The sequence below is a fragment of the Petromyzon marinus genome, unplaced genomic scaffold (genome assembly GCF_048934315.1).
Source record: "Petromyzon marinus isolate PM22_M1 ecotype Great Lakes invasive population unplaced genomic scaffold, UKy_Petmar_22M1.pri1.0 PM_Scaffold_159, whole genome shotgun sequence".
Classification (NCBI taxonomy): Eukaryota; Metazoa; Chordata; class Hyperoartia; order Petromyzontiformes; family Petromyzontidae; genus Petromyzon; species Petromyzon marinus.
In genome coordinates, this window is record NW_027423123.1 from 171530 (window position 1) to 197390 (window position 25861).

A 25861-nucleotide genomic window follows, 5' to 3' on the forward strand; every position below is an offset into this window, starting at 1 on the left:
CAGAGAGACACACACACAGAGAGTCACACACACACAGACTCATATAGAAAGCCTCACACACACACAGACTCACACAGAGAGACTCACACCACCACCGCCACCACTCACCCACAGCTCGGTTCCACTCCTGCTCTGGGGTCGGTCCGCGTCTCTCTAACAGCCAAACTGCCAGTGGGAAGCACGTGGCGCGAGGCGCGGGGATGGTCCAAGGTAACCACGCCCCCGTGACGTCAGAGCCATGAGCTCCTCCCCCTCACACCTGAGCTCCTCCCCCCCTGCCCCCCCTCGCGACCACGCCCCATGGTCCGCCATTTCCCTCCCCCTCGCTACCCCCCTGCTCCTCCTCGTGACCCCCCTTCCCCCCCCGCCCCTCCACATTCGCAACCCCCCATGCCCCTCACAACCCCCCATGCCCCCTCACAACCCCCCATGCCCCCTCACAACCCCCCATGCCCCCCCTTTTTCTCCACCTAACGAACCCCCTCTATGCTCCCCCTCACCCCCCCCTTGCCCCCCCTGCCCCCCCCCTCGTGACCCGCCCCCTCACCCCCCATGCCCCGCCCCCCTCCCCCGCTGCTACTTCCGCTTAGGCCGGGGCCGAGTGGAGGCGGCGCGCGCTGTGGATTGTGGGTGGCGAGCGGCTGATTTGGATTCCCGCTCACGGCCACCGTCAGTGGCTCGCGAAAGCTTCTGAAGCGGCGGCTCGCTGGGCCTCCTCTACGTCGACTCAGCCTGAAGGTGAGAACCTCGCGCGGTGTGTCCACATCAGCAGTGCCGGCGGCGGCGGTGGGGGGAGACAGAGGAGGAGGCGCCTGGCCCACAGCCGTCACGTCCTAGACGCCTGCTGAGTTCACGGCGCTGCTTCAAGCAGAGCTCGGCCCTGCTGCTGCTGCTGTTGAGAGGCACTCCCAGAGGGCCGTGTGGCTGATGGGAATTATAGTTGTGGTTAAATTATAGTTGTGGTTACAGTTGTTGGTCGTGGTTATTGTTGTGTGGTTGTTATTGTGGTGGTTGTGCAGGTGGTGGCACACGAGTTAACCCATAGCACCAGGGTCTAGCCCTCCTCTTGTACCTAGCCAGGCAGAGCAGTCAACCCACGGCACCTGAGTCTGGCCCGTGGCCTCCTCCTGCACTTAGCCTGGCACAGCCGTCAAACCTTGGAACCTGAGTTATTGTGGGGACATCACCGCCACGTAGTGGTGAATGGCGACTGTTGATGTGTGTGGGCTTGTGTGTGAGTATGATGGTGAATGCGTGAGTATCATGGTGATTATCATGGTGAGTGTATCATGGTTAGTTAGTAATACTGAGTGTGAGTTTGACTAATTCTCCCTCTCGCTGTCTCGGCTTTCCCCCCTAACTACCTCGCCTGGTGTACAGGAGGTTGTGGGTTCGACCCCGACGCTGATGCCTGCTGTATATTTGGAGTTTGCGTGTCTCTGTCTCTCCCCGTGGTCGTGTGGACTTTTTCTCCGGGTCCTCCGGTTTTTCCCTCCACATTTAGAAACATTCGTTTAAAGTTTTGACTTAAAACTTTAGTGACTGTGATGATGAGCCACTTCGTTAAGCTATCATTGGTGCCAAGTCGCTTCTGAAAAAGAGATGTTTAGCTGAGTGGACCTTAGTCTAGTTTTCTCTCTCCTTCCCGAGCACAAGAACAAGCAGGAGCAGGGGTAGGAGCATTCTCCACTTAGTGGTGGTGACGACACCACGGCGCTTGTGCCAGGATATGTGCACCACAGATATCCATCACATAGAGACCCATAGAGTCATCACACATAGACCTATACACTCACCACGCACATACCCTCAGACTTGCACAGAGAACCATAGACTCACCACAGAGACCCATAGACTAATCAGACAGAGAACCACAGACTCAAACAGATCCACAGACTCGCACAGAGCCTTATAGACTCACCAAACAGAGACATAAACTCACCAGACAGATACCCATAGACTCAATCGTACCCATACTCACACAGAGACCCATAGACTCACCACAGAAACCCATAGACTCAGAGAGAGACCCATAGACTCACCATACAGACCCATAGAATCACCACATAGAGACCCATAGAGTCATACAAAAACGCATAGACTCACCACACAGAGAACCACCGAATCAAACAGACTCGCACAGAGCCCTATAGACTCATAAAACAGAGACACATAAACTCACCACACAGAGACCCACGGACTCTCACAGAAACCCATAGACTCACCACACACAGATCCATCGACTCACAGAGAGACCCAAGGGCTCGCGTGTGTGGTTATTTAGTTGAAGGTGGAGGGGGATTACCAGCCCCTTGCACCCATCCAGAACTCCCTGTTGCCACTGTGTGGCTGCGAGGCGACGTGAGGTTTACAGCTGGTCAGGTTTGGCGCCCCCCCCCCCCCCAAAATAGCATTTCTCACAACCACCACTGCGTTATCGACCGTCGCCATTCGCCAATAAGTGACAGTGACGTCACCACGGCGCCTGTGCCAGGCCAGGTGCACTTTGAAGCCACGTGAAGTGTCGAAGGCTCGCTGACCGGAGGTCCTGGAACAGACCCAGGTGCCATGGGTTGGCTGACTGAGATGACTGGCAGATGCACCACCTGTTCCCTGTACTGTGCCAAATTGCTGCATATTTATCATCCGGTGTTCCGCTCGTTGTTGTGAGCGTCACTCCTCTGTTGTTGGTGGAGGGCGACTGTCTCCAACTGCCCAGTAGAAGCGTCCTTCACGAGCCTCCCTCGCAGAGGCCGATCCCGACACCGCTGGTACCAGTCGTCGGCAAAGCCCACTCAGCTCCACATCCTCCCGTACCGCATCAGTCCACCTCCACTCCAGCCCATGGCGTGCCCGCCCATCTACTCTCAACCACTTACACCACATATTCGTTAACGATGCGCACCCTAATCTGCCACTACAGTTGTGTGCAGGGTGTTGTGATGTCACGTAGTTAGACGTTTCTCCTGGTCCCCCCCCTCCGTTATAACGCGCCATCTATCTATGGCCTCGTCGCATTGGCCTTCATGGACGAGTGGTGATGGTGAAAGATGATTCAGCGGTGGACACTGAATTACCGGGGCCCCATTTAACGTTCAGGTGACACGGGGCACGGTACGTGAAGAACCTCTTATCTGTCCTGTAAGCAGACTCCTCTGCGTGGGATATTTAACACCTCTTAATGCACAGACAACAGCCAACTCAGCCTTGCCTGCCAGAGGAGCTCGCTGATGATCGGACAGTGTCCAGATCTCTCAAGGATCTGTGAGCTACTCGCACACAAAGATCCCCCGTGTAGCCTTTAACAGACTGTTGGGGCAAGTGCTTTATAACATCATCAAAGGGGCGCTGCAATATGATGCAATCAAAATCACCGATCAGAGATTTTCCTATATATTGTCTTTGTTGATCGTGAATCGAGACTAATTGTATTGATTCCACTCAATCGATCTGGCAGCAAGCTCAAAATGTCCGATTTTATCTGCAATATTTTGCATTTCACAGATCATTCAAAGCAACGGTATTGATGCCCGATTTGTATGAGTGGGTGGGTGGCAGGGTGAGTGGGTTTGTGAGTGGGTGAGTGAGTGTGTGGGTGGCTTTAGTAGTTGAGCGGGTGGGTGAGTCAGATAATGAGGCACCGCAGTGGTGAGATGTTAACTCCCTCGCCCAGAATACAGGATGTAATCAATTCGATCCCGACCCTGAAGCTGTATATTTGGAGTTTTCATCTTCTTCCGTGGTCGCGTCGATTTTTTTGATTCCTTGGGGTTTGTTTTACACGTAGGCTTTCGCGACCAATATTATCCATAATAGAGGTTTTTTTTTTTGGGTTAGATCGCGTAAATATATAAATGTGTCGTTAAAACCCACCACCACCCGACACAGCCAACTAGTAAGGGTTGTCACGTAATCAGAACATGCCAATTTATCACTAGTACAGCACACCGGTGTGTTGGAGAGTCAAGCCACAACATTTACAATCTGAGTACAACGTTTCGCCAGTAATTACAACTAGCTTCATCAGGCGACAGCCAGATTTGTGGAGAAGTTAGTCTGTTTCGTTCCTTATAAAGAGGCATAGATGTGGTGACCAAACTTTGGCGCTCTTGATGCAAAGTGGGGAGGGGGGGGGAGATTAATGAGTCAACGTACATTATGCATGCGCATTATGCGAACCCTTTGCGCTTGTCCTTCCGGTCCATTGTGTGCATTAAAATAGCCGGGTTTTCCCTCCGCATTTAAAATCAACATGCGTTTAAAGGCTTTGAATGCAATAAATGTTTACGTGATAAGCCACTTCGTCGACCTATTATTTGTAATCAGGTCACTTGATATACCTCTGTGGGCCTTACCTGGTAAAATAAAAAAAATTGTTTAGTTTCAGTTTATTGGATGGTTGAGTGGGTAGGTGGGATTTTGAGTGCGTGGGTGTGTCAGTTGGAGATTGAGTGGGTGTCAGGGTGAGTGGGTGGGTAAATTGGTGAGTGAGTGAGTGTGTTTGAGATCCAGTGGGTGGGTTTGTGTGAGTGGGTGGGTGAGTAGGTGGCTGAGCCGGAGAGTGGAGTGCCATGGTGGCGAGATGTTAACTGCCTCGTCTTTTATAAACTAGGTCATGGGTTCGATCCCGACCCTGACGTCTGTATATTTAGAGTGAGTGGGTGTGTAGGTGGGTGCATAGGTAAGTTCTTGAGTGAGTGGCTTGGTGTGTTGATGAGTCAGTGGGTTAGTGAGTGAGTGAGTGGGTTTGTGAGTGGGTGAGTGAGTGTGTGGGTGGCTTTAGTAGTTGAGTTGGTGGGTGAGTCAGATAATGAGGCGCCACAGTGGCGAGATGTTAACTCCCTCGCTTGGTATATTGGAGTTCGTAGGTTCCCCCCAACCCTAAAGCCTGTATACATTTGGAGTTTGCATCTTCTCCCCATGGTCGGGTGGAATTTTCTCCGGGTTCTCCGGGTTGTCCCTCCGTATTTAGAAACATGCATTTATAGAATTTGGCTGCTATAACGTTCTACGTGAAAAGCCACTTCATTGAACTGTTATTTGTGGTCACGTGGCTTCTGAAAAATATCTATTTTGCTGTGGGCCTGACCTGGTAAAATAAAAAAATATTTGTAAAATGTAGTTTAGTGTGTGGATAATTGGGTGGGTGGGTGAGTGGGCAAGTGCATGGGTGAGTGCCTGGGTGGGTTTATGGGTACTGAGTGGCTGGGTGAGTCAGTGCCTGGATGCATGTGACGGTGGGTGTTTAAGTGAGTGGGTGACTGTGTGGGTTAGTGGGTGGGAGAGTCATATAGTGGGGGGCCACAGTGGCGATATGTTAACTACCTCGCCTCGTATACAGAAGGTTGTGGGTTCGATCCTGACCCTAATGCCTGTATATTTCCCTCCACATTTAGAAACATGTATTTAGAGGAGTTAGTTGCTATAAATGTATACATGATAAGCCTCTTTTTTGAGCTATAATTTTTGGCGATGGTGCTTCTGAAAACAATATTCATAGCTCAGTGGGCCTTACCTGGTAAAATAAACCTGGTTGAGTTAGTGGGTGGTTGAGTTAATGGGTAGTTTAATTATTGGGTGGCTTTATTATTGTTTGGTTGAGTGATGGGTGGGTGGATGATTAGTTATTTGGGTAGTGGGTGATTTGGTGAGTCGGTGAGTGGCTGAGGGAGTGGGAGGTGGTTGGGTGAGTGTGTGGGTTAGAAATGGAGTGGGTGGCAGGGTGAGTGGATGTGTAAGTGGGTGAGTGAGTAGGTGAGTGGCTGGGTAATTAGGTGAGTGGCTCGGTAAATAATTGAGCAGCTGGGCGAGTAGGTGAGTGTATGGGTGAGTGTGGGTGGGTATGTGGTTGGGTGAATGAGTGTGTGGGAAGGAGGTTAGGTGGGTAGTGGGTGGGTTATACATTGAGTGAGTGCGTTAGTGACTGGGTGAGTGAGTGGGTGGGTTAGCGATTGAGTGGCTCGGTGAGTGAGTGCTGGGTCGGTGAGTGGGTGAGTAGGTGAGTGTGTGGGTGTTAGTGGGTGGGTGATTGATGGGGTGGGTGTGTGAGTGAGGAGATGGGTGGGTGGGTTGGTGAGTGCATGAGGGAGTAAGTGGGTGGTTGGGCGTGTGCATAAGTGAGTGGGTCAGTGAGTGGGTGTGTGGGTGTGTGTAGATTAGTTTGGTATGAGATTGAGTGGGATGCTGGGTGAGTGGTTGAGAAGATAGGTGGGCAAGTTAATGAGTGAGTGGGTGGGTGAGCGGAGGGGTGAGTGACGGGTTGGGTGAGTGAATGGGTGAGTGACGGCTGGGTGGGTAATTTAACATGGGAAGTTGAGTGGGTAAGTTAGCGTGTAAGTGAGTGGATGGTTGAGTCAGAGAGTGAGGCGCCAAGGTGGTGAGATGTTCACTATTTTGCCTAGTATACAGGAGGTGGTGGATTCGATCCCGACCCTGTCGCCTGTATATTTGGAGTTTGTAAGTTCTCACCCGTGGTCGCCTGGATTTTGTTCTAGATCCTCAGGGTTTTCCCTCTGCATTTAGAAGCAACATGCGTTTAGAGGATTTGGCTGCAATAAATGTATCTGTGATAAGCCACTCGTATATCTATCATTTGTAGCCAGGTCTATTCTGAAAAGGATCTATATAGCTCAATGGGTCTTGCCTGGTGAAATAAAAAGTAAATTTCGGTTTAAAGCTTTCATGACTGCAAGGATTCATCTTCTTGGTTCTTTCGGTAAAGTCACGTAGAATGGTAATAAAATAATAAAATAAAATAAGACAATAAAATTCTCACGACGTTTTGGCCACAACACAAGTGGCCTTCTTCAAGTGAAGAGACAGGTCTGTCCGGAAGACAGAGCTTGAATGAACGCTGACATGCAAGGACCGCGTCTATTAAGCTGTGTGGGCGGAGTTAATATATGAATTTGCATGTTACCTGCATCACCTCCGGAGAGGAGGAGGGAGGGGGCTGGGAACACAGGCAGAGAGGAAACAAGAAAAGGGGCAAGTGCAACAGCCAAGGTGCGCTGTTGTGTCCTGAGTTGCCTTATGACTATGCTGTAAACTGGACTACTATATAATACAATATTATACCTTCCAATCTAAACTACATGGTATAACATCATATCATAGACAAATTCCACTTTTGAATTATGCAATACGTTACTTTACACTACCCTATACTTTAGATTATAAACTATTAGACTTGTGATATTACATTATGTCTTATTCTTTGAACCCAACTATATACCACACTGATGTATATTCATTATGCAATTACGATGCTATATATTGCCTTATGAGTTATGTTAAACATTACAATGTTATACTATTAATTATTATACTACATGTTGTAAACCATACCATTGACCGTGGTGTAAGAAGTATTAAGAGGCAGTGCCAGCGAAAGGGCTGCGGTCTGAAAATCACCATAAAATACAATCAATTAAGAACCGAAATGGTTTAAAACATCTTTCCAATGGTTACTAAGCCAGAATCCATCTTCTCGGTTGAAATTGTCTCTGTGCTTGTATATGTGGATGGCCTCATGAACGAATCTCTCATGGTAGCCGGTTGGCTTGCAAAGAACCTCTGTCTTGGAGAAGTCAATGTCATGTGAGCCCACTGAATTATAACAGTGATCTGCCACAGCAGAGGCGTTCGTCCTACCGTGTTTCATGTCTGCTTTATGTTCGCGGATGGGGTCCGATATATGTCGTATGGTTTCTCCAATGTAGCTGCTACCACAGAGGCACTTTAGTTTGTAAACGCCCGGGTACTGTATGTCTGGAACCACATCCTTTACAGATGGAACCAGATCACGGATTTTTTGTACTGTGTTGAATCGGACCTGGATCTTGTGTTTATTCAGGATTTTGGAGATATTTTTGTGACCCCCGCAATGTACAGTGAGGGAAAAAAGTATTTGATCCTCTGCTGATTTTGTACGTTTGCCCACTGACAAAGAAATTATCAGTCTATAATTTTAATGGTCGGTTTATTTGTGGTGAAGGTTGTTTTGAAAACGAGCTATGTAGCTCATTGGGCCTCACCTGGTAAAATAAACATAATTCATTGTGTAGGTGAGTGAGCAGTGTGTGAGTGAGTGCATACGTGTGTAGGTGAGTGGGCGGTGGGTGAGTGAGATATTGGGTTAGAGATATAGTAGTGGGTGGCTTGCTGAGTGGGTGAGTGGCTCGGTGGTTAAGTTAGTGGGTGGTTTAATTAATAGGTGATTTAGTTTGTGAGTGGTTGAATTATTGGGTGGTTGACTGATGGGTGGGTGAATAATTCCGTGGTAATGGGTGAGTAGATGAGTGGGCGGGTGGTTGGGTGAGTGGGGGATTAGAAATTGAGTGGATTGCAGGGTAAGTGGATGTGTAAGTGGGGTGGGTAAGTAGATGAGTGGCTGAGGGAGTGGGCAGCTGGTTGGGTGAGTGGGTGGGTTAGAAATTGAGTGGGTGGCAGGGTCAGTTGATGTGTAAGTACTGGGTGAGAAGGTGAGTGGCTCATTGAGTAAGTGAGTGGATGGGCGAGTAGGTGAGTGGATGGATGAGGGAGTGAGTGGGTGGGTGAATTAGTGGGTGGGTGAGTGGATGTTTGGGTGGGTGGATGAGTGAGTGTGTGGGTAGGTGGTTAGGTGGTTAGTGTGTGCGTTAGAAGTTGAGTGGGTTAGTACCTGAGTGAGTGAGTCGGCGGGTGGGTTGGTGAGTTCGTTGTTGGATGAGTGGGTGAGTATTAGTGGGTAGGTATGTAGGTGAGTGATTGACTGTATGGGTGGGTGAGTGAGTGAAGAGATGGGTAGGTGGGTTGGTTGGTGGGTGCGTGAGTGAGTGAGTAAGTGGGTGCGTGAGTGCATAAATGGCTAGGTGAGTGAGTTTGTGGGTATGAGATTGCGTGGGTGGTTGGGTGAGTGGTTGAGAATTAATTTTGATGAGTTAGTGGGTGGGTGAGTTGGTGAGTGAGTGGTTGGGTTAGCGTATGGGTAAGTGAGCAAGTGGTTGGGTGAGTGTGTGGGGTAGTGAGTGATTGAATAAGTGGGTGAGTGAGGGGCTGGGTGGTTGGCTTGGGTAGTGAGATTGTGGGTGGGTAAGTGAGTGGGTGAATGGGTGTATTGGTCGGTGAGTGTGTGAGTAAGTTAGTCGGCACATGATTGAGCGGGTGGCTGGCTGAGTGCGGGAGAAGATGGGTGGGTGAGTTAGTGGGTAGGTGAGTTGGTGCGTGGTTGGGTGAGTGAGGGAGTGACTGGTGGGTGGGTAAGTTAATGTGGGAGGTTGAGTGGGTGAGTTAGTGTGTAATTGGGTGAGCGGGTCAGAGAGAGGGGTGCCACTATGGTGAGATATTAACTACCTCACTGAGTATACAGGAAATCGTGTATTCGATTCTGACCCTGCTGCCTGTATATTATGAGTTTTAATGTTTTGCCTGTGTCCTCGTGGATCTTTCTCCGGGTCCTCCAGATTTATCCCTCCACATTTAGAGTCAAGATTTGTTTAGACGATTTGGCTGCACTAAATGTCAGCTTGATAAGCCACTTCGTTCACGTATCAGTTGTAGCCAGATCACTTCTAAAATGTTTTATATAGCTCTGTGGTGCTTACCTGTTAAAATACAAAATAGTTTAGTTGTAGTTTATTGGATGGGTGATTGGGTAGGTGGGTAGTTCGGTGCGTGGGTGGGTTAGAGGTTGGGTAGGTGGCAGGATGAGTGGGTGGGTGAGTAGATAAGTGGCTGGTGAGCAGGTGGGTGGGTGAGTGCATGAGTTATAGATTAAGTGGGTGGATGGGTCAGTGTGTGATTTGGGGCATGAATAGGTGAGTGGGTGGGTTAGTGGAGTGTTGAGTGAGTGGGTCGTTGAGTTAGTGAGTGGGGGGTATGCAGGTGGGTTCGTAGGTAAGTGGTTAAGTGAGTGGCTGGGTGTGTTGATGAGTGAGTGGGTTTCGCGATTGAGTGGGTGCCAGGGTGATTGGGTTCATGAGTGCTTTGGCTGGGTGTTTGAGTGGTTGGGTGGGAGGCTGAGTCAGAGTGGAGCGCCAGGGTATCAGAATGTTAACTCCCTCGCCATTTGTATAGGACATCGTGGGTTCGATCCCGATCGTGACGCCTGTATATTTGGAGTTTGCATGTTCTCCCTGTGGTTGCATGGATTTTTCTCTGGGACCTCAGAGTTTTTCATGTATATTTAGAAATATACATTTAGAGGCTTTGGCTGCTATAAATGTCCACGTGATAAGCCACTTCTTTGAGCTATCATTTGTTTGCCATGTCATTTCCGACAAGGATCTGTATAGCTCAGTGGGCCTTACCTGGTGAATTTAAAATAATTCAATTGTAGTTGAACTATTTTAAGTGAATAGGTGGATGAGTGGGTCGGTGGGTTGGTGAGTAGCTGGTTTAGTAAGTGAGAGGTTGGATGAGTGGGTGGGTGGTTGAGTTGTTGGTTTAGAGATTCGGTACGTGGCAGGGTGAGTGAGTGGGTGGGTGGCTTTACCAGTGGGTGGGTGGGTGGATAAGTCAGAGAATGGGGCGCCATGGTGGCTAGGAGATGTTAACTACCTCGCCTGGTATATTGAACTTCGTAGGTTCGATCCCGACCTTGACGCCTGCTGTATATTTGAAGTTTGCATGTTTTCCCCGTGGTCGTGCAGGTTTTTCTCCAGTTTCTCCAGTTTTTCCCTGCACATTTAGAAACATGAGTATTTTGAGCATTTGGCTGCTATAAATTTCCATGTGATAAGCCACTTCGTTAGGCTATCATTTGTGGCCAGGTCGGTTCTGAAAAATATCTCTGGTAAAATAAAAAATGGTTTCATTTATAGTCTACATAGGATTGACTTCCCAGGAAGTAACACTCATTGTATAAACCCCAGAAGAATATTGTTTTGAGTCACCCAAACCAGAATGTGAACTGATATATTCGTATTTTCAAGCGAGGTTCTCGGCCACAGACCACCTGGACAAATATGATGTAGTTTAGTTTGCATATGAATTATTACTTGGGGTTTGTTGACATGATAAAGTTAATGTTTTCTTTGACATGTCTATTGTGTTGTACACTCTGACAGGGGCTCAGGCTTGTTGGGGCAGCATCTGGCTGAAATGCACCTTCACAACAGGAAGATTGGAGAGAGGCTTCACAAGGAAGAGAAAACTATCGGTATTGAATCATGAAAATGTAAAACATGTGGAAAACTAGGCCCACCGATCCAACCCTAGCATCATGTCAACTATGTATTATGTTGACATTCCTTCGCACTGAGAGTAGGCATGCTAATCGGATCTAATGAATATGTGTAAACAGGCGATTTGTGTGTAAACAAACACACATTTCATACAGCTGTTTATTAATCGTAAAAATCAAGCGATTGAGCTAGTGAATGAGATAGACACATGCTGTCATTATTTCATACATGAACACAACTAGCCAGCCAGCAGTCATGCTTTTCCACACCTAATCACATTCATCTCTTTGTTTTAGCCATCTTTGTGATGAAGGGAACTGTATTGTTCATGTGTGTGCAATGTACTTTTCAGAATATGAATTATGTTGGGTAATATATGAATTATGGCTATTAAAAGTATCTGTATTTAAGTCCATCAGGGCAAACTCTTCTGCAAAGGAGACTTAGAGCATTCAACATTGCGTCCCTTTATATTTTTGCTAATCGCAATATTTTTCGATTTAAAGCTTTCGTGACTGCAGGGATTCATATGCTTGGTTCTTTCGGTAAAGTCACGTGGAAGGGAAATAATAAAATAATACAAATAAAACATTATATAATAAAATTTTCACGAAGTTTCGACCACAACGCAAGCAGACGTCCTCAGATGAAGAAACAGAGCTGTCGGAAAGACAGCGTCTTAATGAACACTGGGCAGTGAACACTGGGCAGTGTTCATTAAGACGCTGTCTTTCCGACAGCTCTGTTTCTTCACCTGAGGACGGCTGCTTGCGTTGTGGCCGAAATGTCGTGAGAATTTTATTATATTATGTTTTATTTGTATTATTTCCCTTCTACGTGACTTTGCCGAAAGAACCAAGAATATAATCGCAATATGTTCAGGAGATAAATGTCAAGGTCTGCTAGCCAAAAGAAGGCTTTAGGAGAGAGTTCATGTAGTTTTGCTATTCATTCATTAAAGGGCAATAGAGTAAATGCTAAAATAAATGTTTCCAGCTAATTTTTTTATATACGCTAGATTTACAAGTCTATAATGTACAGAAAATACCATGGTTGGCCAGACCATCGCTCGGCATCTGCATGTGGCTCCTGGGCAGTTCAAGTGTGGCTCTGCAGAGGCGCTGCTAATTTGTAACTCTTCAATTTAACTTTATATGAAGTGAGAACAATCTGGTATCGGAGGCAGGCCATGAGTACTCCCAGGGCACTGAGATTTCTAAACTCAAAATTCCACAGCCAGTCAACACGAGTCAACTTCTGTATGGCTAATCTTTATCTCTTGTGGCTCCCGTGGCCATCTAAAGATTATGGTATGCTGCTGGTAGGGTCAGGAAAGTTGGTCACCCTTGGTATATGCGTTGATGATTTTGTGCAATGTTCAGCTGCTCCGTCACGACAGGGGTCCCAGTCAGTTTGAGACTGCTAAATTAAGGTTCTCATGTGCTTTACAGATTTTGATACAAATTTCAGTCTTGAATTTCTCCCAACAGGTATGGACCCTGGGCAGGAGGATGTAGAGTATGTGGGTTTCATACGGCTATATGCTGTGGTTACATCCCACATGTGATCTCCGCTTTAAAGTCATGAAACTGGTTGTAGCCCATTTAAATTTTAATATACCCGTTTAACACGTAGGCTTTCGCGGCCAATATCCATAATATCGTTTTTTTTGGGTTGGATCGTTGAAATATAAATTTGTCGTTATACCCGCCACCGACACAGCCAATTCGTAAGGTTTGTCACATAAACAGAACATTCCAATTCGTGAAGGGCTCACAAGTGACGTCATCACATCTATCCCTCCAAGGAATGAAACAGGAGGATTTCTCTACGAATTTGGCTGTCCACCTAATGATGATAGTTGTAAATACTGGCGAAACGTCATACTCAGATTGTAAATGTTGTGGATTTTCTCTCCAACACTTCGGTTTGCTGTACTAGTAGCGGATTGGCATGTTCCGTTTACGTGACAACCTTACAAATTGGCTGTTAGGTGGTGGTAGGTTTAACGGCTCATTTATTTTTATGCGATCTAACCCAGAAAAAAGCATATTATAGATTTAATATACCCTTTTGTTGAAGGACAGCCTGGGTGACCAAAGTTTTATAGGAGCGGCAATAATGTTTACTTGATTAAATTAGTTTTATCATGGAGCGGTAAAATCAGCTGTTGTTCAGATGTCAGTCTAATTAGTATTACATCGTAGAAATATGAGAGTCCTTTGTGTAATAGTCTATTAACCACTGATGATGGTAACATTGGTTTAAGGTTACATTTTAAGAACTAGATTGACGTACATTTTTTCTTGCATAAGTACACAAATTTATAAAACAGTATATTTGATGAAAAAATGCATATATTTTCTTCAATTGCACAGAGTTGTACCTTTGATAACAGGGCACACAGTTACAACTGACATCACCAGATGTCACTCAAGTTCCCTCAGAGATCGATCTTGCATAACCAGTGTTCACGTAATCAGTTATGTTTTCGCTAATTACCAATTACACTCATCCGGGTTTGACAGACTTGTATGAATGTATGTTGCACTTCCTTTCCACCGTACATAGCCAACCGTGCTAAACGGAGGTGCGGGAATTAAGCGCAGAACCTATCGTTAGGATCAATGCTGTTGTAATTTTTTATGAGGATATCAATTGGTGGCTAGAATGAGATGTTCAAAGACTACAGCATGATAATCGGTACATAACATGAGTGTCGAATTATGTCTTAAGAATTACCCAGCCATTTGTACATAAAATTAAACGTTTCTGGGTGACCGTGTTCTTCATTGCAAGGCCCGCGGGCCGGTGGCAGTCCCTGGTGTCCTTTTTACTGCGACCCCTGACGTGCAGTCCCCGACAATACACACAAGTGAAAACACCCCATCATGCTGTCAAACCCCCCAATGGTTTCAAATGTGAGATGGCTCTTTCACTGATAATGTCTTATTCGCGAAAGTGGCCCGCCTCCGAAAATGAGTGAATATCACTGTTTTAGGTCAAGGATTGGCCAAATAAAGTAGGTATTATTTGCTTATGTTTTTAAATGTCTGTAATAAAACTATATTTATGCCACCAGCTGAATGAGTGGCAGGAGGACTGGGTGACATTCTTCTCACGGCAGCGACTGCAGCTTCAGCTGGACATGATAGAGAAGGACTACGGTGAACGGGAAACCCGCGAGCTCTGGTCTCGGCTTCAGGTTCGTAAGCCGTTTCACTCTCGCCCTTAACCCTTTCCTGTTCCGAGACGACTGCTCATTTCAGGATGGGTCTCGTTCACCACCGAATCTCGGAACGCGCAAGTGGTTCAGCGGTAATTTTTTTTAGAGAGGCATAGCGCCGTTGTTTTTAAAGACATTGTACTCGCCGCAGAGCACCGTAGCGACAGGACAGCACTCTATTATAGCTGGTACCAAACTGTGCTACACACCTTCCCGCACGGCCTTGTGGGATCCTCGGTACCGATAAAGTTATTTAATATTTACTTCCTATTACGTTCCGATGACGTACACGAGATTCAGCGGTGAACGGGATGCACCCCGCAACTTGCAGTCATCTCGGAGCAGGAAAGAGTTAATACATGCAGCAGTGTAGCTCATCATGTGCACAGCCATATGGGAAACCCATTTGATCGCAGTGGGTTTTCGAGGTGACTTTAAAGGTAAAGTGGTGTTTCACACGCAGGCTTTCGCGACCAATATTATTCATGATAAAGTTTTTTTTGGCTTAGATAGCGTAAGTGTAAATGCGTCGTACACCCACATCCACCCAACACAGCCCATTAGTAATGTTTCTGACATGAACAGAACGTGCCATTTATGTTATTGCTCGGCACTCTGGTGTGTTAGAGAGGAAACGCAGAACATTTTCAAACGAGTACGACCTTTCGCTGGTGATTACACCCAGCATCATCAAGCAATTGCCAGAAGCGTTCTGACTTCTGGCAATTGCCTAATGGCAATTGGAGTGGGTGTACGACGCATGTAAATTTATGCGATCTAACTCTAAAAAAACGTTATCATGAATAAAGTGGTGTTGTTTTTTGCGTGGTGTGCAGCTTCGGTTGGGGGATTTTTTCCGGGACGTAGAGGTGGTTCCGGCACTGCTCCACGCTGACCTATGGACTGGGAACGCTGCAGAGATTAATGAAGGGCCCGTCATCTTTGACCCAGCCTCCTTCTATGGGCACTCGGAGTACGAGCTTGCCATCGCTGGGTAAGAAAAAACTACAAACAACCAAAACAATAGCAGCAACTGCCGTTCACTGCCCTGTCTGTGGCATGCAAGGTTCATTCGTATAACCTCAGTGTGGCAAGGGCTGGCTCACTAAATAAATAACAGAGACCAGGTAGAGTTGTGGTTGAGATGTCTACATGCTGAGGTCTCCACCCTCTCTATTTGCTAACTTACAAAGACTCATCCTTCCTTGCTAAGGCTTTTTGGGCAAATCCTGTTAAAGCTGATACGGTGCACAAAACAATAGTGGAACAATAAAACTCTTACTTATCCACGGCACTTGAGGATGCTTGAATGTTCCAGAAACACAGTTTGTCGAACAAGGAACCCCTGGTTCAGAGACAAGTTGCCACGTATGTGCTTTACCAGAAATCCAAGCTGAAGATAATTCATTACACGTCAAATGGAATTCAAACCCTCAGAGCTGGGATATGCTTCAGTGAACAAAAACACATTTGACATGATGTTTACTGTGCAGCCATTGGTGACCAAGTTGAGACCACAGCATTCCTGCCCTCAATTCGCAGGAACGTTTGTTGATAGATGGCTCACTGAATTTTGAATGGAGGACCTCAATGGCATTGGCTCGGTGCTCTGACATTGAAATTAACCTCGAGCCACTCAATTTCCTGCATTACGTTGAATTTGTGAAAATGTTGTTCATTGTTATGTTGTTCATGCTGGAACAACAGCATTGTAAGATTTTGAATGTTTGGTGTTGTTTGGGTACAGGATGTTCCAGGAGCTTTAGCTCCACGCTTCACTCATCCTACCACGCTCTCATCCCAAAGTCACAAGGCTTCGGCAAGAGCCAGAAGCTCCAGCAACTCTTCCACTACCTGAACCACTGGAATCACTTTGAGACAGGATACCGAGGGTCATCCATCTCCACCATGCGCAGTCTCCTCAAGTGAATGAACGGTGCAGGAAATCGTGGGCTATGGTGTATGACCATAAAAATTCTTATCGGCCATGATATACATGATATACATTGTTGAATAAAGGCCTTCCCTAAGCCACCACTAAATCTCACGAAACTAGTCCATTAAATGCTGTGCAATGCCCTAGGCATTCCACGTGAGTGTGACCGGTGGTCCCTTTGTTCCACATCCTGGCCGTGATCTCCACGTGAAAACTGGGTCAGTTAATGTCCGAATCAGAATCTTTAATTAGGCTGGACGAATCTGATGAGCTATGAAGCTCTTTTTTCACAGATGTCCAGTCGGGGCGAGTCAGAAAGTTACAACAACAAACAACAGTACAAACAGATGGGAGGGCAAAGTAAAGGAACGCGAAGCAAATTTTGACTTAACTTTCGTGACTGCAGGAATTTATATTCTTGGTTCTTTCGGTAAAGTCGCGTAAATAGAAAACAAAAAACAATAAAATAAAGACCGCTTGTGTTGCGATTGAAACGTCGTGGGTTTTTTGCTTTTATTATTTTACATTTATTTTTTATTTGTTCTTTTTTAAATTGAATGTTTTTATTTAATTTGAATTTTATTTCTTGTTTTCTATTTATGTGACTTTACCGAAAGAACCAAGAATATGAACGCTAAGCAAGTCATGAAATAAAAATAAATAAGAGTTCAAATTGCATTAGTGCATCAATTCCTGCCAAATTTTTTTATCACCAAATGCCATTTTGGGCAAGGCAGCATAACAAAAACAATCCCAGATGTTTGGCTAGTACCAGTTACAGTGTATGTGTTTGTTGTTGTTTTGCTATGGGAGTAAATCCATGCAGAGAAAGGGACCAGAATTAGGAAAGCGAAACCAGGCAGTCCTTCAGAAGATGCCATGCACGGGCGTGACCACTGCACCACCCTGACGCCCAAACAAATGTAATTCAAATAATCTACAATACTGGCAAATAAACCCTATTAGTATCAACCGAATGTCTGGACAATCTGACCCCCTCTACACAAGTAACAGTTGAGAGTCAACGCTGTGATGTTGTGCGATTGGTGCAAGCGGGGTGAGGTCAAGGTCGATGGCTGCTTCCAGCGGTGTCAAGATGAGCATTTTGAAGAGGCTCGCGAAGGATGATACTTGGCAGTTGGGTGCAGTCCCCCTCCATTAACAACAGAGGGCAGAGGAGCGACGCTCACAACAATTGGCTGAGCACTGGGCGTATACAACGCATGAAGTCGGCAGCAAATTTATCTCAGGGAGTTGACCCGCACACGACAACTGGGTCTGTCCCGCGTGTTCACGCTATAACGCGGTTGCCTTCATTTAGAGAACGCGCACCGCCATAAGGCGACTTGTGAGCGGTCGACGCCGAACTACTTTCTTGAGCTGCGCGGTTGAGCGAGACGAGACGGTAACGCGGCGGCGTCCCCTCAAGTTGTTTGTAACCCAATTCTGACTGCGCTTGGACATTCATTATGGGGGAAATAGTTTTCGCTTAGTGCGGCACTTTTCAGGAACGCATCTACTGCGTTAAACGAGGACTCGCCATACAGGTGCTGTGCACACTGTACTCGGAATCAAAATCTGTTTTGACCCTGGAGAAATCCGAAGTGCTATCAAGCTCTCACTCACAGGTGTCCAGTAAGAGGCGGTGGGGGGGTCACCAAGTGACACGCAGCTTTACCGTGGAGTAGACCGCGAGGACGCCAACGTCGCCTAGGCAACGCCGCCCCCCCCCCCTCTGGCTCTGCCTGCCTCGCTCTGTGCACGTGAGGTGCCAACCACGTGACGCGGGCCACTGCGCGCGTTGCGTCACCGCTCACCGTGGGGGGCCCCTCCGCTACGTCCACATCGTACAGTCGCACATTCATTAATAGTCACACTCTTAATCATGTTTATGGTCATCGTCATTAAAGGTGAGTTTAATAATAATACCACTACACAATGTGTGCATTAATATATACGGCATGAATAAAACGCACCTGTAAATATCCTAAGTAAGTTTGACCTGACATTATTGCACAACAATTGCCCAGCCACCGTGGGATGTTTATCCTCCAATGTGTATCTGGCTCTGACCTGACTTATATAAAAGTGCAGCTCTGCAATTGCTTGGTCACACCACCGCTGGTGAAAAGACCTTCATGAGAGCGAACTCTTTACGAGTATTTGGTCTACTTTTCCATATAACAATAGGGTTTACCCTTTCTGGCAATACAACAGGTGTCAAGATGTTAAAACACCAAACAGAATCCTTATTCAAGGAATCCTGTCTGCATTTACCACGTTCTTGTGGTGAACATTCTTTGAAACTGATTAGTCCACACCAGGAAGGTCCCATATTCTACTTTTCCACGTTGACCAGATGTGTTGGAAGAGCCGGCTGAAAGCCACACTTTGCTGCATCACACGTGACTTGCCGATCAGCTAACTGTGGTGTGCCCATTTAGCGACCTCTGGTCTGTGAGTTCAGTTTACTAACCATTAACAGCATTGCAGCTTTCTAATTGGCTTGTGTGACAATTCACCTGTGTCATTATCTCTTGCACAGCCTCAAATATGTTTTGGCGTAAGGGAAGGAAATTATGACTCACCCACCTGCACCTGCCTTGTGCTCCCAGACACCTAAGGACCTTACTTCCGCTGTGAGAAATTGACGGGCGTAGACTGCTGCATGGCGATGATGTATTCACGTCGTTCCTGCTGTTTTCCTCTTTTGCTAGGTGACGCAATTGGTGTGCCAATACCTCCAGATGCAGTTCCTGAAGGACGTGGGCATTCGGGACATGTTCGTTTTGCCTGTGATGAATAAGTTTGTCCAAACACACAGGGAAGTCAGCCTGTTCATCGAGGTGCGTTTCCCATGTTTATTTCACTCGATTGGTCGTCTGTTTGCAAGGTCATGCTCTGCCCAGAGGTCACCCACTGAGATTTTTTTTACCGTAACATTACCGTCACTTGGGTTTGGTGATCGATTCAACAGGGCAAAAATATTTGTAAGAAGCGTAAACATGGCAACGTGATCATAGTCAGACCACGGAGGACCTTCAGAATGCCGAGTATGATCTTTAAATTGATCCTGGACTCGTTCGGGAGATATTTGAACAATTTGAACATTGGGCGATATCGTCTTGCTACGGGTCTGAGTGAGAAGTCTCCCAGCGGTTTTTTGAGTCCATAATCGAGATTTTTGGGTTAGAGCACGTAAACATGCACTCAACGATACACTAAATATGCACTATTTGTTTATATATACAGTGAGGGAAAAAAGTATTTGATCCCCTGCTGATTTTGTACGTTTGCCCACTGACAAAGAAATTATCAGTCTATAATTTTAATGGTAGGTTTATTTGAACAGTGAGAGACAGAATAACAACAGCAAAATCCAGAAAAACGCATGTCAAAAATGTTATAAAATTGATTTGCATTTTAATTAGGGAAAAAAGTATTTGACCCCTCTGCAAAACATGACTTAGTATTTGGTGGCAAAACCTTTGTTGGCTATCACAGAGGTCAGACGTTTCTTGTAGTTGGCCACCAGGTTTGCACACATCTCTGATGTGGGATTTTGTCCCACTCCTCTTTGCAGATCTTCTCCAAGTCATTAATGTTTTGAGGCTGACGTTTGGCAACTCGAACCTTCAGCTCCCTCCAGAGATTTTCTATGGGATTAAGGTCTGGAGACTGGCTAGGCCACTCCAGGACCTTAATGGGCTTCTTCTTGAGCCACCCCTTTGTTGCCTTGGCCGTGTGTTTTGGGTCATTGTCATGCTGGAATACCCATCCATGACCCATTTTCAATGCCCTGGCTGAGAGAAGGAGGTTCTCACCCAAGATTTGACGGTACATGGCTCTATCCATCGTCCCTTTGATGCGGTGAAGTTGTCCTGTCCCCTTAGCAGAAAAACACCCCCAAAGCATTATGTTTCCACCTCCATGTTTGACGGTGGGGATGGTGTTCTTGGGGTCATAGGCAGCATTCCTCCTCCTCCAAACACGGCGAGTTGAATCATTCAGATGTTCATTGGCAAACTTCAGACGGGCATGTATATGTGCTTTCTTGAGCAGGGGGACCTTGCGGGCGTTGCAGGATTTCAGTCCTTCACGGTGTAGTGTGTTACCAATTGTTTTCTTGGTGACTGTGGTCCCAGCTGCCTTGAGATCATTGACAAGATCCTCCCGTGTAGTTCTGGGCTGATTCCTCACCGTTCTCATGATCATTGCAACTCCACGAGGTGAGATCTTGTATGGAGCCCCAGGCCGAGGGAGATTTACAGTTCTTTTGTGTTTCTTCCATTTGTGAATAATCAAACCAACTGTTGTCACCTTCTCACCAAGCTGCTTGGCAATGGTATTGTAGCCCATTCCAGCCTTGTGTAGGTCTACAATCTTGTCCCTGACTTCCTTGGAGAGCTCTTTGGTCTTGGCCATGGTGGAAGTTTGGAATCTGATTGATTGATTGCATCTGTGGACAGGTGTCTTTTATACAGCTAACAAGTTGAGATTAGGAGCACTCCCTTTAAGAGTGTGCTCCTAATCTCAGCTCGTTACCTGTATAAAAGACACCTGGGAGCCAGAAATCTTTCTGATTGAGAGGGGGTCAAATATATAACATTTTTGACATGCGTTTTTCTGGATTTTTGTTGTTGTTGTTATTCTGTCTCTCACTGTTCAAAAAAACCTACCATTAAAATTATAGACTGATAATTTCTTTGTCAGTGGGCAAACGTACAAAATCAGCAGGGGATCAAATACTTTTTTCCCTCAATGTATGCTAAATTCTTCTGTTGATATGTGAACTCTGACTTTAAAATAGCCACTTCCGTGACCAGTTGCATGCTAATTCGTCACATTAACATTATGCTAATCTCCCAGTTACATGCTAATTTCTGACTTTAACATCCTGCTAATCTCTCACATTAACATAGCTACTTCAATGCAAAATTCTTCTGTTGATATGTAAACTCCTTTGTCAAGGCGCTCTGCTCCTCCCACCCAGCTTAAAATACACTGCCAAGCTTAGCAGTGTTCATTGGAATGCTGTCTTTCCAACAGCTCTGTTTCTTCACCTGAGGACGGCTGCTTGTGTTGTGGCCAAAACGTCGTGATAATTTTATTTTATTATGTTTTATGATCATTTTATTATTTCCCTTTTACGTGACTTTACCGAAAAAACCAAGAAGATTAATCCCTGCAGTCACGAAAGCTTTAAATCGAAATCAACACACGTGGTACGAAACAAGTATCGTATGTTATAAGAATAATATAAACATGTAATATTCACGGCAATGGCAGTGTTGTTCAGCGTGCCCTGCTGTGGAAGCCAGCCACATGAGTTTGATAACCAGTCATGGCTAGTATCAGTGGAAAGCAAAATCTGAACTGGTTCAATGCTTCGCTGACCCAGACTGAGCAGTATGGAGTGCTAACAAGTTAACCGGATGATACATTATTATTTGGCAATGCTGCTGCTGCGTTGGCAGTGGTGCCCAAGAACAACTAACTAAAAAACTCAACACATTAGTCAGTAATGTTGTGGCCTTAATAGACACAACATTATATGCAACGTTTCGGGCCATGGTCCGTCTCCCATTTGTACTATGAAAAAGGGCCATTGCCCAAAAGTCTACATTTTTTCATTTTAATTTAATTTTAAGGTCATTGTTATTGACGAACGTGTTGAGTTCCCATGATAATTAAGAACAGATTTTGGTAAGAAAGGTCCTGTTACTATGATGAATGTATCCCATAGACAAACATACAAATTCATCACAGGGTTGCCTAAAGCTTGCCAATAGAAAATAATGCCGATTAAGTTGTGGGCACCCGACATTCACTTGCCCTGCGGCCACTCCCTCAATGACACGAGTCGCATCGACTCAGGGTCCCGCGGGTAGTTCCATGACTCGGTGGTCCAGGAGAGTGGCACGAGCGATGCGGGCATCAGCTGGGCGCCACAGGGGCAGCCACGCCTCGAGTCACTCGCACAGCTCCCTGTTCAACACGACCTGAACGCATTCCCAGCCTTCTGATCTATGTGGCTTTTCCGAATCAAGCAAATTGTCACTGATAATTTAGCACATTTGCTATGCTATTTAAAAAATATCTAGCGATTCATTTTATATAGCGTCGTTCATGATAATTGCATCTCAGAATTGCTGAGGAGCCAAAGACCAAGCTGGAATATTGCAAGGGAGGTGAGCCTGCGCCAACAATTGCCCTGCATTTCTATATATGTTCAGATGTTGCCAGCCAATTAGTGAGTTTGTATATATGTGGAAGGAAACTGGAGCACACAGATAAGTCACTGCTGAGTGCATTAATCACCCTTTGTGACATTTGACAGCATGTAATTAAAATATTTTTCCAATTTGTCTTCGGGTGATTTTGTAGGTGTTTGTTTTTAAGCAAGAGGAGAGCGGAGTTTTAATGCCATGTCCTGAATGGGCCTTCCACAACAAAGTCCTCATTCAGGATCCCAGTCCCACAACATTTCAAGCCTGCCTCTCAATTGTACTGCTCTTTGCGCTGAACATTTAAACCTACTTATTGGGCCTTCTGATATGCCTTCTTTGGTATCATAACATGCCATTTCCTATACTGGGTCATTGTAATCATCGCTCCATCATGGCTCCTTGTCAGTCAGTAAACTTCTAACATTGGTGTCGTGTGTGTCTGTTGCAGGGATACTCTGGGGGGCCCTTTGTTTGCCAGGACTCAAACGGCCGCTGGTTCCTTTCTGGAATTACCAGCTGGGGCGTTGGCTGTGCACGGGCTTACCAGCCAGGTGTCTAGCGCACAGTCGCCAAGTTCATGGACTGGATTCACCAGAACATGCAGGAGTCTCTTACACATTTCTGCACAAGCAGAATACTATAGATCAGGGATATAAATATTATGGGAACTAAACATCAAAATAATTAATTAAGGCAATAAATATATTTTTTCTAAAACTGATTTAAAGTTAATGTTAAAAGGTTAATTTAATGAGCTGAATACTATATTTTAACTGCACCATAATGCAAAAAAAAATTCCAAGTGAACATGGATTTTGGGTCAAATCAGAAATGCTTTTTTTTTACATGCGTTGTCAATAGCATTTTTATCTTTTGGGTTTGCCACACATGTCAACGGGCCTGGCAAAGCAAACATGAGCATGATGTTGGCATTGGCAGGAGATGAAGACAGAGCTTGCTATTTTTCAATGTTGCTTAATTCTTTCAAAACTGACACAATGGACAATAAATGCACTGTCTAAATATTTGGCCCAACCTGATTATACATGATAGCAAAGTGAGTGTTGTCCAAACTATGTATGATACATTTATATTCTTGTTATATTTTGACCTGGGTCATCAACTCGCATCTCTCATACATTAATTGCCATGGATGTTGAGCAGTAGGGGTACTCAGAGGGGGTCTATTGGCCTTCTAGGGGACCACTACAATGATCGGGGCATCAAGAAGGGATGATGAGTTCCATAGGGAGAACGTCCTTCACAGAGGTTGTCTTAGAGTATGTCCATGGCAAGGTTATTGGTGATTATCTTCACCTCCCCCGGTCAACACAGTCCATGAGTTTGTGAGTTTTGCTTTACTAACGACATGAAAACAAGACTGGTTTGCACAAGGAGCCTGCAAAAATTTTATTTAGAAAACCTCATGAAATGTGCTGCATGGCACTTATCTGAGACGCCCCTTATCTGAGACGCCCCTGTGTAAATGGCGTGATATCAAGACCATTATTATCATAGTGAACTACATGACGCGTGTAAGAAAACTATATAAACATCTATTGGAAACATTTCATGAAAATATGTACAAAAATGAACACTTTAATAGTGTTTCATGGTTTTCCAAAAATCATAGCATATTTGATTGGTTAAGATGGTTTACTCGTTGGGATGATAAATGGAAATGATCCTTCATCATGTAAAAGACTGCAAGCTGCTATCAAAAATATTTTTTTTGTAGATCGTATTCGCACTCTGCAACAGTCTATTTTCCACATCAAACCATAATGTGTCTGTCGACTGCAATTGGAAATTGATGCATGCTTAGTAGCAATCGGGTGAATAAACATTGAAATGTGTCACATGTTCGTGTCTGGGTGGCTTTTTGCTTGAGATTAGGGATCTTGTGAAAAAAGTTATAAGACTTTATATGAAAACCTCCTCCACAGAGGCTGATTTTGACACTTGGTACAAGTCATCAAAGTCCAATTAGCTCCATCCACATCCTTCTGTACCACATCATTCCATCTCTCTTCTAGCCTATGACACATCCATTTAGCCCCATCCAGCCAAACAAGCTGTATCATGGGACCATTTTCCAGAATCAAAGTATGAAAAATAATAAAAGGTTTTTCCCTTTCTGGCAGTAAAACAGGAGTTATGTTAAGATGTTCAAACACCAAATAGAAACCTGTTGCAATGAATCAAGTCTGCATTAACCACACACGTGACTTGTGGTGAACATGCAAACAAACATGCTCTGATCATATTTGCATTTTCTTTGAAACTGATTGGCCTACACCAGAGACAGCCTTCTTTATGGCCCAGTCTCACCACCAGTGTCAGACCAGAGATCGCCAAAAGGCGAACAGTACAAAGGCAATGCCACACGTGTCAGAGCATTTATAGCTAACCACTGTGCCCACCGCTCCCCAATCACTCGGTGTGCTAACCGCGGTGCCACCACTCCCCCCTCACACAATGTGCAAACCACTACGCCACCAATCTCCACATTCTCACAGAGTGCGCTCACCGCTGCGCCACCGGTCCCCACACATCTAGAATATGAATTAAATGTCCACAGTCATCGTTTTCTGATTTCCGGAATAATTGTGCCAGAAATAATATGAGTTGCATTTCATTTAACATTGGGAAGGGGTCTGCCCTTCGTTTAAGGCCCTGGCTGCTTACAGAATTGTCGCAGACTGTTTTGCCTCAGCAGCTTTCCTCTTTTCTCCTCCTGATGACGATCGCTTGTGTTGTGATCGAAACGTCGTAGTTTTTTTGTTATTTTTAAAAATTATTTTCTTTCAACCTACCTACGTGACTTTACCGAAAGACCCAAAGAATATGATTTCATGGATGTTTATGAGGTCTGTTGCTGAGGGTTTCAAAGAAGTGGAGGCCTCTCTCAGTACATAAGAGTGAGGGGTTGTAGGTTTCGGCTTGGGTCATGGGTACGGGTTATTTTTTGGCATATTTTATTTTAAAAAAATCGAATTCCAATGTCGTGGATATTGTGTTGTTTGGATTATTGACGGTAGAATTAATATTATTGCGAATATTTCTTATATTCTCGTTTTATGCCACTGATTATTGATGTAAAAAATAAGTTCAAAATTAAACGGAATGCAAAGAAGGTTACAGTTCATTATGAAACAATTCGCAACTGTTGATTTATGTGTTGTAGTTGTTGTATATGCCCCCCTTTCCATCTTAATATTAACAAGTAATTTTTCAATACATATAGATACATATTTCTATTGTTTATTTTAATTTTAATAATGAATAAAACACCAAACCAGGC

General features: G+C 45.3%; 1 protein-coding gene across 1 annotated transcript; it reads left to right on the forward strand.

Annotated features, from left to right (window-relative positions):
* The first annotated feature begins 200 nt into the window (after positions 1-200).
* Positions 201-24418, forward strand: LOC142922745 (fructosamine-3-kinase-like). Its single transcript, XM_076063582.1, has 8 exons — positions 201-224; positions 591-738; positions 11049-11140; positions 14248-14370; positions 15228-15385; positions 16139-16327; positions 19045-19173; positions 23006-24418. Exons 1-6 carry the CDS (start codon positions 201-203, stop codon positions 16155-16157), a joined length of 564 nt encoding a protein of 187 aa, XP_075919697.1. The 3' UTR covers positions 16158-16327; positions 19045-19173; positions 23006-24418.
* Positions 24419-25861: the final 1443 nt, after the last annotated feature.

Bases quoted from the DNA above. Each gene is read 5' to 3' on its own strand.
- LOC142922745 (XM_076063582.1), top strand. From the start codon at position 201: ATGGTCCAAGGTAACCACGCCCCC. The intron at 225-590 runs GTGACGTCAGAG...ACTTCCGCTTAG, and splicing joins TCCAAGGTAACCACGCCCCC to GCCGGGGCCGAGTGGAGGCG. The intron at 739-11,048 runs GTGAGAACCTCG...ACACTCTGACAG, and splicing joins TACGTCGACTCAGCCTGAAG to GGGCTCAGGCTTGTTGGGGC.